Below are 12231 nucleotides of genomic sequence, written 5' to 3' on the forward strand. Positions count from 1 at the left end.
ATTGCTGCCAGAACCAGCCTAATATCGAACAGCCCGGCAGATTGCAGCATTCTCGACCTGTCAAAATGTTAAAGCCGGAGCTGTTGCAGAGAAATCAGCAGGCTGCACTGGGAGTGGAATTATTCTGACATGCAGCAGTACCATTCCTTACTGACAAGCGCAGCAAATTACAGCTATCGACATTAGGTGCTGCAGTGCTGCCGGGAGCAGCTATTCTGCTGCCAATCTGTCTTCCTTACAAATGATGGGATCCTTTCAGCCCCAGTTTGCCAGCTCAGGCATCAAAACATTTCCTTCCTCCCGTGTTTTAATTATACTCCTCAACACCCAGAGAGAACATATTAAAAGCTTTACATCCTTTGGACTTTGGTTAAAATTCATCAAAGGTCAAAAGGACTGCCACTTAGCCCAGGTAGCCGGAGAGAACATGGAACTATTAAAAAAAATGGAGCTGGTCTGGGGCGTAGTTTACAGCTACTCCTGTGTTCAGGATAAAATTATCTTAAAATTAGAGTCAAGCCATTTGGAGTGAAATCAGGAAGCATTTTTTCCACACAAAAGGGGTATGGAAATCCAGAACATTCTTCTCCCAGAAGGCAATGGAGGCTGGGGGGGGGGGGGGAAGTAAAATTATTCAAGACTGAAATCAACAGCCTTTTTTTTAAACTTAGAACTTTACAAGATAGAAACAGGCCATTCAGCCCAACTGCTCTATACTGGTGCTGATGCTCCACATAAGCCATTTCCAACCTTACTCGATCACCATTGCAGCTTGACCTTCTATTCTTTTCTCCACGTGTCCATCTCTAGCTTTCCCTATACTACTCACCTTAACCATGCCACGTGGGAACAAGTTCCACATTATTCCCAATCTCTGGGTGAAGACGTTTCTTCTGAATTTCTTATTGGATTTATTTGTGACCACCTCACATTTATTAAAATTTTATATTAGTTTTGGAATTGTCCCACATTGAAACCATCTCAAAGTCTACCCTATTGAAACACTTCATACCTCTATCAAGTCACACGTCAGTCTTCTCTTTTTATTAATACCAGTTATCAAGGAATATCCAGAAAACAGAGTTGAGGGCCAGTGCAGCATGATCAAAGAGAAATGCAGAAGATTCAATGGGCTGAATGGCTTTTTTCTCTTACCCTTTGCTCTTACCACATCAAAAAAAACCTGGAATACAGAGAAGATGTTTCCACCATTCTCCTGTACCGCAGTGAGATATTGACTATGTAATAATAATCTTTATTAGTGTCACAAGTAGGCTTACATTAACATTGCAACAAAGTTATTGTAAAAATCACCTAGTCGCCACACTCCGGCGGGTACACTGAGGGAGAATTCAGAATGTCCAAATCACCAAACAGCACGTCTCTCGGGACACGTGGGAGGAAACCGGAGCACCCGGAGGAACTCACGCAGACATGGGGAGAACGTGCAATTCTGCACAGACAGTGACCCAAGTGGGAATCACACCCGGGACCCTGGCCCTGTGAAACAACAGTGCTAACCACTGTGCTACGGTGCCACCTGTATCAGTGACACATAAGAGCGCGAGAGAAACTCCATTACTAATGCTTCTGCTGAATCTTCTGGATCAATGGGAGGATGTCGAATAAGGATTGTGGGCAGCACAAGCGGATAGCACTGTGGCTTCACAGCGCCAGGTTCGATTCCCCACTGGGTCACTGTCTGCACGGTCTCCCCGTGTCTGCGTGTGTTTCCTCTGGGTGTTCCGGTTTCCTCCCACAGTCCAAAGACGTGCAGGTTAGGTGGATTAGCCATGATAAATTGCCCGTAGTGACCAAAAAGGGTAGATGGGGTTATTGGGTTACAGGGATAGGGTGGATGTGAGAGCTTGTGGGTCGGTGCAGACTCGATGGGCCGAATGGCCTCCTTCTGCACTATGTTCTATGCTCATCTGTGTCCTTCTTAAAGCCAGCTTCATAAGCATTCAGGCTAAACCCCTGAAAAATCCACTACAATGGACCGGACACTTGTCTAGATGGACCAAGAGCATCTCACCCGTCAGGCCAGGTTTTCTCAACCCTCAAAAGGCAAATGTTTCACGGGAGAAAAAAGAAAATGCTTCAAGAAACTCTGAAGGTCCTCTTGAGTTGTGGTAGCATTGAGATTAATGAGTGGGAGGAGCTTACCACCAAGGGTTCAAAATGGCGGCAATCTGTCCGCAAAAAGATGCATTCATGCGTTGAGTCCAAAGGCTGAATGATGAGGAAGTGGCGGCAGCGAAGGAAAGAAAAGGAAGCAAATCCTGAACACCAGATCCTACTATGTTGTAGGACATCCTGCCCCATGTGCCCAAGGAACCTGAAAGGTGGCTCAAATTGGAAGGACGTAAAATTGGTAACAGGAAGTAGTAGGTGGACTAGAATGTGGGAGAAGCAATGCAAAGCGTTGTGTATGTTTCAAATGCAGATATATGTCACAAAGATAAAGTTAAGGTTACTCTACCTGAATGCGTACAGCAGTTGCAACAAGGTAGACTATCTGAAGGCACAGATCGAGGTAGATGGGTATGAGAAATTGCCATTACAGAAACATGGCTGCACAGTGACCAAGATTGGGAGGTGAATATTCAAGGATATTCGACATTTGGGAAGGACAGAGAGGAAGAGAAAGAAGATGGAGTCACGCTGATAATAAGGGAAGGGATCAGTGCCAGTAAGGGAGGATTTCAGATCGGAAGAACAACATGGGGAATCTGTTTGGATGGAGCAAAGAAACAACAAAGGGCAGCAGACATTAGTTAGTTGTTTAGCGGTCACCTAATAGTAATGGTAACGTGGGGCATGGCATTAATCAGGAGGTGAGAGAGTCATATAGCACAGACTCAGACTGAAGCTCTGAGGTCCTGGGTTCGAATCCCATTACGGATGATGGTGAAATTTGAATTCGGTAAAATAAATCTGAAAAGTCTAATGATGACCATCAAACCATTGCTGATTGTCATAAAAACCCATCTGGTTCACTAATATCCTTCAGGGAAGGAAATCTGCCGTCCTTACCCGGTCTGGCCTACATGTGACTCCAGACCGACACAGCGATGCGGTTAACCCTTCACTGCTCCCCCACTGAAATGGGCTAGTAAGCCACTCAGTTCAAGGGCAACTAGGAATGGGCAACAAATGCTGGTCCAGCCAGCACCGCCAACATCTGAAGAATGAATAAAAACAAATGGGCAACACAGTAATCATGGATGACTTTAATCTGCACGTGGATTCGTTAAACCAAGTGAGCACTAATGCGGAGGAAGATGAATTTCTCAAATGTGCTCGGGATGGGTTTCTCGAGCAGTTTGTTGAGGAGCCACCTAGTGGACGGGCTACGTAATGAAAATGGGTTAATTAATAATCTTGTTGTAAAAGAACCTTTAAGTTTTGAGCGCAATGTTAGATTCAAACCTAGTTATATTTATGTTAAACAAAGGAGGTTGCATGTATCGAGGTTTGAGTATCAGTTTAAACTGTGCTGAGATTGCAGAGTTCTGAGGTGCAGAAGGATCTGAGTGTCCTAGTGCATGAATCACAGAAGACTAATATATAGGTACAGCAAGTAATTAGGAAAGCTAACACAATGTTATCATTTATTGCAAGGGGAATTGGGGAGGTTATGCATTGGTGAGACCACATTTGGATACTATATACAGCATTGGTCTCTTTATTAAAGGAAGGATGTAAATCCGTTGGAAGCAGTTCAGAGAAAGTTCACCAAGCGAATACCTGGATAGGTCAGGCTGTCTGATGAGGAAAGATTGGGCAGGTTAGGCTTGTATCTGTTACAGATTAGAATAATAAGAGGTGACATGATTGTAACCTTTAAGATCCTGATGGGTCTTGACAGAGTGGATGTGGACAGGATGTTTCTTTCCTCTTCTGGAAGAATCTAGAACTAGGGGTCACTGTTTCAAATTAATGAGTCACCCATTTAGGACACACATGCAAAGAGATATTTTCTCTGACGATTGAGATACTTTGGAACTCTCTTCCTCTAAAGGTGATGGCAGCAGTCTTTGAATATCTTTAATACTGAGATGGATATATTCTGGATCAGCAAAGGGTGAAACGTTATTGGAGACAGGGGGGAATGTGGAGTTGAGGTTGCAATCAGGTCAGCCATGAGTTTATTGGATTGCGGGTTAGGCTCAAAGGGCTGAGTGGCTTCCTCCTAATTCATATGTTCATATTGTCCCATTATAGCAGCCAGAGAATTTAAATTCACTAAGTTCAATAAATCTGGAGTAAAAACATGGGACGGGATTCTCTCAGCCTGGGGCCGGGCTGGAGAATCCCCACGACTGGCGCGAATTGCGCCAGACTGCTCCGACGCTGGCACGCGATTCTCCGCAGAGGAGCAAATTGGCACCAGCATGATTGGCGCGGTGCCGGTGGGGGGCCGCTCTATGAGGCTGGCCCGCCGTTTCTCAGCCCAGGATGGGCCAAGCGGCCGTAAAAACGCCGCGTCTGGTGGCGCCGCCCACACCTATTAGCCGATGGGACCGCGGCGTTGAAGGGTCCGGGGGCGGCCTGTGGGCGGGAGGGTGGTGTCCAATCCCGGGGGGGGGGGGGGGGGGGGGGCCTCCGATATGGCCTGGCCCACAATCGGGGCCCACTGATCGGCAGCCAGCCTCTCTGGCTGGCAGCTTCCTTCCCTCGGCGCCGGCCCTGTAGTCCTGCGCCATGTTGCGTCGGGGCCGGCGCGTTGAAGGAAGCCACTGCGCATGCGCGGATCCTGTGGCGCGTATTTGACGCCTGGATCAGCAGCTGGAGCGGCATGAACTGCTCCAGTGCCGCGCTGGCCCCCTGTAGGGGCCAGAATTGCTGATCCTGAGGCCGTGTTGACGCTGTCGAGAAACACGACGGCTTTTCCGACGGCGTCAACACTTAGCCTCAGGATCACAGAATCCCGCCCATAATCTTCGTAATAATAACCATGAAACTACCAGATTGTTGGAAAAACTGATCATCTTCACTAATGGGCAGCACTGTAGCACAGTGGTTAGCACTATGGCTTCACAGCACCAGTAACTCGGATTTAATTCACGGCTTGGGTGACTGCATGTGCGGAGACTGCACATTCTCCCCGTGTCTGCGTGGGTTTCCTCCGGGTGCTCCGGTTTCCTCCCACAGTCCAAAGATGTGCAGGTTAGGTGGATTGGCCATGATAAATTGCCCTTACTGTCCAAAATTGTCCTTAGTGTTGGGTGGGGTTACTGGGTTATGGGGATAGGGTGGAGGTGTTGACCTTGGGTCGGGTGCTCTTTCCAGGAGCCGGTGCAGACTCGATGGGCCGAATGGCCTCCTTCTGCACTGTAAATTCAATGTAAGGAAGCTCATCAAAGTAATCTCAAGGGCAAACATGGATGGACTATAATGATTGGCCTAAATGAGGCAACGTGGTGGCACAGTGGTTAGCACTGTGTCTCACGGCGCCAAAGACCTGGGTTTGATCCTGGCCCCGGGTCAACTGTTGGAGTTTACACATTTTCCCCGTGTCTGCGTGGGTCTCACCCCACAATGCAAAGATGTGTAGGGTAGGTGGATTGGCCACACTAATGCCCCTTAATTGGAAAAGTTAATTCAAAAAAAAAAAATATATATATATATATATATATGTTTAAAAAAAAGGTTGGCTTAAAGAGTGACGTCCACATCTTGTGAATAAAGAAAGGATGGGCCTGGCTTGGTGAACCAGTTAGGATTTTAAAAGCCTATAAACTCGAGGAGAACAGTTGAGAAGCTCATTTGAGGTCCTAAAAGGAATGAATTGGAACAGAGCAATGAGTCATAATTTCAGTATGCTAAAGGCATACAGAAGGATAGCAAAGGGCCAATGTTAAGCCGAATACTGAACACCTTATGTACTAAATGATCTGCTTGAACTGCATGCAGAAAAATACTTTTCCCTGTACCTCGGTATAAGTGACAATAAACAAATCCAAATCCATAGTATAAATAAAGACTCCAATACTCGTCGCTACTGAATCCCGCCATTATCCTAATTGTCAAACCGGATGCATTGTAAGGTTCAGTCAGAAATCAGCCCTTGCATATTTACCTGTCATATTGCTGCAGGTGATCTGAGCTGATATAGTCATTTAAATTCACTGTCCAATCTACAACCTGTTCAGACTGGCAATTCTGAAAAGAAACAAAAGCAACAGAATGAATAGATACAAGATAACATAGACAGAGATAAGAAAGGCCATTCATTCAGTCTCTCACACAAACTGCTCTGCTTCCTGTCAGGTATTCATGACATCATGATCTTCCTGTCAGGTATTCATGACATCAGCCCCAAGTTTTTCTCCTGCTGTTGCACTGTGTTTTCCTGAGCGACTGTCCCATTTATGCTGTTTGGATTTACCCCCATCTATATCTGGACAATCTTATTTGCCTCTGATTGGACCCACCTCGCCCCCTTCCCTCATGCGTCAAAAACTCAAGGCACTGCAGTTTTTCCTCACAACTCAGTCCCTTGAGACGACACCACCAAAACCTGGATTTCTATTGCGTCTTTATCACTGTAAATCCCTGGAGCATTATTATTGACACAGCCACAAAATTAGATATTAGGACAAGCAACCCAAGCCTTGCTTAAAGAGGAGGTTTCTAAGAGGCTTCTCAAAGGAGAAGTGGTGAAGAAGCTCACAAAGGGAATTTCAGAGCTAAGGCGCTAGCCCGCTGAAGGTTTGGCTGTTGATAGTGGAGTGATCAGGAATGTACAAGGGGGCCAGAATTGGAAGTGCTTAAAGACCTCAAAAGATTTTAGTGCAGGAAGAGATTTCAAAGATGACGAGGGGAGGAGGCCATGGAGAGATTTGAAAAGAAGGATGATCATTTTAAAATTTAGCTCTCAGGCTGTTCAATGCACAATTTACAGGACGTCTCCAAGACCAGAACTGCACTCAGTACACAAGGTGAGGTTTAACTGTACAGTTTCTAGTGTGACGTCTTCCAACTTGCCATTTATTGCTTTGCTTATTTTAATGATCAAGGAAGCCAGCAGCAGGAATGGTAAAGAATAATTTCACTTTAACATAAAGTCTGTCCATGGCAGTAACCATATATGTATTACAATCCACATCGGGGCAACCAACATGCCGGTCCCTGTTCAGGCCGATTTTGCAAGCCCCAGCTGAACGGGTCAATGTCCACTACTGGGGAAGCTCTTGCTCCACAAACCTCATGGGGAACTCGATAATGGTTTCCCCCTGGAGGTTATCTCACTGTCCTGCTCTCTGCCCCACCCAGTCTGAAAGTTCCCCCTCTGCCACCACCTGAGGAGGCTTTTTGTGCCGCTGACTTTCTGGCGGGTCTGGGTCAGGTTGTGTGTAACGGTTGGTTGACCAACTTTTCCTGGACGGCTTCTGGAGGGCCAACATCCGGATCCCGTACCTGGACATAACATTGTCTGTCTGTCTGCATGGACGCCTCTGTGTCCATTTCTGAGCCAGAGTCATCATCATCCTGATGGCACAGTCTTTGGGCCACAGTTGGATGCATTCCCTGGCTGAGGCGTGTTTCCTGATAAGGCAGAGGTATCGACGTTCCTGGCTGGCAATCCTGTAGAGTGGACTTTCACTCCTTTAGGTGGTCCACGTGCTTACGTGGGGCCCTCCCTTGGAACTTGGTTTTGTATGAGAGGGTCCTGTTTTCTCCACTATGACCCCTGGGAGCAAAAGTGCATCATCTCCAAAATGCGGATGTAGATCTTGCCTCCTGTTTGGAAATTCTGCCCTGGCGTTCAATGGTCATGATACCGTCTCTGTGCATCTTGCTGTTATTATCCTTTCCCACCCATTCTGAGACGATGGCACATCAGCAGCTCCCTTGGTGCTACCCTGCTGTCACATGTGGCATAATCCTGTAATTAAAAAGGAATCTTACCAGCTGCGTGTCCAGGGAGCCTTTGGTCTGCTTCCTCATTCCTCTTTTAAATGCATGAGCCGCCTGTTTAGCCAGGCTGTTTGATGACAGATAATATGGGGAGGTTCTGGTGTGTCGGATCCCGTTCATCTTCGTGAACGTTGCAAATCCTTCACTCGTGAACGGGTTTCCGTTGTCAGTCACCAGTGCTCAGGGATCCCGTGTGTGCTGAAATAGCACCTCAACTTCTCGACAACGGCCCTTGATGTAGTCGAGGCCACCTTATAGACGAATCCGGCCGATGTTATTGGGGGGGGGGGGGGGGGGGAATCCCCTTGTCCTCTTTAAAGAGGCCCAGCAAAAGGCGAGTGGTCTGTAACGATGAAGTGTCGCCTATAGCCATACTGATGAAATTTCTTGACCCCCAAATACCACCGCCAAGCTCTTCCTTTAAATTCCTGTACTCCTTTCTCAGCATTTTCGTGGGACAGTGCTAACTCAGTGGCCCGCTTTAAATTTAATGTGGGCTCCACCAACAGCTTCCTTTGCGTAGCTGTGTTATTGATTGCACAGGCAAGACTAATGATTTAACATTTCTGAAAGGGATGGCCCAAACTCACAGCGCTCCGCCAGGCGCCTGAAGCGGGTCAATTCCTGGAGTTCGCAAAGCCGTCTTGAACCTGTAAGGGATGGCTTTGGATCATAATGGTCAGGCACCAGTGCAACCAGGGCTGGTTTAGCTCACTCAGCTAAATCGCTGGCTTTTAAAGCAGACCAAGCAGGCCAGCAGCACGGTTCGATTCCCGTACCAGCCTCCCCGGACAGGCGCCGGAATGTGGCGACTAGGGGCTTTTCACAGTAACTTCATTGAAGCCTACTCGTGACAATAAGCGATTTTCATTTTTTCATTTCATTTCATTTTCAACTAACTCATCAAATGATTTGTAATCAGGAGCAGTTAAGGCTCTTTATAATCCTGAAGGTTGGGGCCCCAGAAGTGTTCAGAGGATCACGGTTTGCCGGTCTTCTCCCAAAATGCCCAATCGGCTGAAAAAAGTACCTCATACATTCTGCATATTGGGCCCAATCTTCCAGGCCTGTGACAAAAGCCTCCAATTTACCAAAACCCTGCATCTTTGAACCTTAATTTCCCGGTCATCTTCTGGGGGCATCTTGCAACAGAGTCCGGAGTTTTGTTTTTCTTTGTCGCCAGTTTAATGACCAGGGAAGCCAGAAGTAAGAATTATAAAGGTTTATTTACCTTTAATGTAAAGTCTGCCCACGGCAGTAACCATATACCAATCACAGTCCCCGTTGGGACAAACAAGATGCCGCTCCCTGCTCGGGCCGGCTTTTATGCTGGGTTTTACGAGGCCCAGCTGAGTGGGCCTCCGCTCACGACCGGGGAAGCTTGTACTCCACAAGCCCTGTGGGGAGATGGATAATGGTTCCCCCGTGGACCTGGTGGGGCTTATGTATCACAAAATTATGTTTGCTTTGTTGACTGCTGCTCTGGGATGGCTGAACCATTGCATGGGAAGTCTGCAATTATATTTCCTACAAGAGAGTATTTTTCAAAAGTATTTCACTGACTGGAAAGTGCTTTAGGACATGAAAGATGGAAGAAAATGAAGTTGTTTTTTTAAAACAATCACTTTCAACTTCGCTGTTGTCTATTTCAACATCACTCACAGAATATGTATTCCTAAGACTCGTTTTGTCCGATGTCTTCACTGAATGTTATTGGCCACTGTTTAGCTCACTTGCTTTGCCTATTCATACCCACCACTTATTTAGTATCATCCAGCTCAGTGGTTTCCAAACTTTGTTTCAGGGGACCCACTTTAAAGAAATGGTTCACTAACGCGACCAAATAATTTCAGGCGCTCTATTCATAGTGTTGTGGAGTCGGCGGAGTAACTAACGTTTTCGCTGGCAGATTTGGATGCGAGATCCTGGCCAGTAGGTTTATCGGCTACTAGTGTCTCTGGACCTCTCTTTTGGATGACAAAATGATCCATGGGTTACCCGCAGCCTGTCATTTGATGTGTCGCATAGAAAGAGTGTGAATCAACTTAATAGAAAGTGAAAGAAAATTGGTGCCAATTGAACATACAAGGCACATAGACCTGTATATTGCCTCATGTAATCATACCGTGTACTGCAGAGAGAATATGTATTTCATTGACCCAGAGAAATAAAGTCAGGGAATCTTTGCAAAATCAATTTTTTAACAACCCGCGACCCACCCGAGGATTGCGACCCCACTTTGAAAACCATTGACCTAGTTGGCAATGTGATTCTCAACTCAAGGTGGTAATGTGTATGAATATTAGAGGTGCTAGCACCAAAAACAATTTACATTTTTAAAGCACTTCTGCACTGTAAATTCTATGATTCTGTGATTCACTATTAATGTAAAAAAAGCACTGCCTCTCCATGACGGTGGCACACTATTTCTCCTTGAATGCCTTCACTTCTCTGCGGTCATTGACATGGTCAACTACGACAGTGCCCTCCACAGCCATTTTTACTATTGCTTCAGTTCAGGACGACTTCACTCATTTGGTTCCACAAGCCATGCCAAAAAAATATCCTGCAATCGCTTCTCTTCCTGTCATCGTGCTGTTACCCTTGGAGTCTCCAAAGGACATTCCCTGGGCCATCAAAACTGGACTCCCAATAGGCTGGGTTCCCAATAGTACTGAAGATCAGAGGGACCTTGGGAGTGCATATTCACAGATCCCTGAAGGTGGCAGGGCAGGTAGATAAGGTTGTTAAGGAGGCAAATGGGATACAAAGAACAAACAAAGAACAATACAGCACAGGAACAGGCCCTTCGGCCCTCGAATCCTGTACCGGTCATGATACCAACCTTTGCCAAAACCCTCAACACTTCCTTGTGCCGTATCCCTCTAAACCCAAAATGTGCCTTTACTAGCAGAGGCATAGAATACAAGAGCAGGGAGGTCATGCTGGAAATGCATAAAGTGCTGGTTGGGGCACAACTGAAACACTGCGTGCAGTTATGGGAAGGATGTGATTGCACTGGAGAGGGTGCAGTGGAGGTTTGTCAGGGTGCTGCTTAGAGTGGAGGGTCTGAGCTATGAGGAGAGTTTGGATAGGCTGGGGCTGTTTCCCTTGGAGCAGCAACGGTTGAGGGTGGACCCGATAGAGGTGCATAAGATAATGAAGGGCACAGATAGGGTGGATAGGTACGCACTTTTTCTATTAGTGGGGGGGGGTCAAGTGTCAATAACCATGGGGCATAGATTTAAGGTGAGAGGCAGAAGGAGTTGAGAAACCTTTTCACCCAGACGGTTGTGGGAATCTGGAAATCACTGCTCGAAGTGGTAGTTGAGTCAGAAACGCACGTCACATTTAAGAAGTATTTCGATATTGATTTGCGCTGCCATAACCTCCAGGGTTCTGGACCAAGCGCGAGAAAGTGGGATTAGTGCAGTCAAATCTTTGTTGACCGGTGTAAACATGATGGGCTGAATGGCCTCCTTCTGTGCTGTAAGCATTTATGACTCTGTGAGGCTCCGCTCCAAGGGAATTGAATGGGATTACAAATCTGCCTCTACATGTTGCGGAAGACAATAAAATCTCACTGAAATACTGGATTAATTATACACTTACCATAACATTAATTATCAGACTGGAATCAACAGTGATTGCCTTTAACAGGAGTACTTTCTGATCATGGTCTGAGCTATAACGCAGTGTGTATAGCTCCTGATTGGCATTCCAACCCGTGGGTAACAGCTCTTTCTTCTTCTCATCAGGCGAGGCCTGCAAAGCAGAGGCACATCAATAAAATCTGTCAGACAGACAAGATCGCAATTTAAAATATTAATTAAGGATAAAAATGTAACTTTCTCCTGCATTATTTTAAATATTGCCTTCAATGCCACATTGGTGCATTGAAGAGGGAAGCTGGATGAATAAATGGGGGGGTTAGTAGTAGCAGGTTATGTTGTGAGGTGGGATGAAGGGGGAAACCCCAGTATAGACGAATTGGGCCTGTTTCTGTGCTGTAACATTCTAAGTTTGGAGTTGACGCAAAGCAGTTTCTTAGAAAATGACAAATCCCGACAGCACAGAACCAGAAGCCAATGTTGATACTCCACATGAGACTCTTCCCACCCAGCCCTGATATCCCTCTAATCCCTTCACCCTCATGCATGCTGTAAACTTCCCCTAAATACATCATTGCTTCAACCATTTCATTTGGGAGCGTTCCACATTCTCAACATTATGCGAAGAAATTCCTCCTATATTATTAATTTAACATGTTACTGACGATTGTATATTTAAGACCTCTTGTGGAAA

At 46.2% G+C, this 12231-nt stretch overlaps 1 protein-coding gene across 1 annotated transcript in view; it reads right to left on the reverse strand.

The window, feature by feature from the left end:
* The window catches only part of psmf1 (proteasome inhibitor subunit 1), a 55479-nt gene extending 43766 nt beyond the window's left edge, over positions 1-11713 (reverse strand). The window contains exons 1-2 of the mRNA XM_038803784.1: positions 11539-11713; positions 6086-6168 (exon numbers count right to left, since the gene is read on the reverse strand). Coding sequence (XP_038659712.1) covers positions 6086-6168; positions 11539-11541 — 86 coding nt within the window. The 5' untranslated portion in view covers positions 11542-11713. The remainder of the gene's footprint in view (positions 1-6085; positions 6169-11538) is intronic.
* Positions 11714-12231: the final 518 nt, after the last annotated feature.

This window comes from Scyliorhinus canicula, chromosome 7 (genome assembly GCF_902713615.1).
Source record: "Scyliorhinus canicula chromosome 7, sScyCan1.1, whole genome shotgun sequence".
Lineage (NCBI taxonomy): Eukaryota > Metazoa > Chordata > Chondrichthyes > Carcharhiniformes > Scyliorhinidae > Scyliorhinus > Scyliorhinus canicula.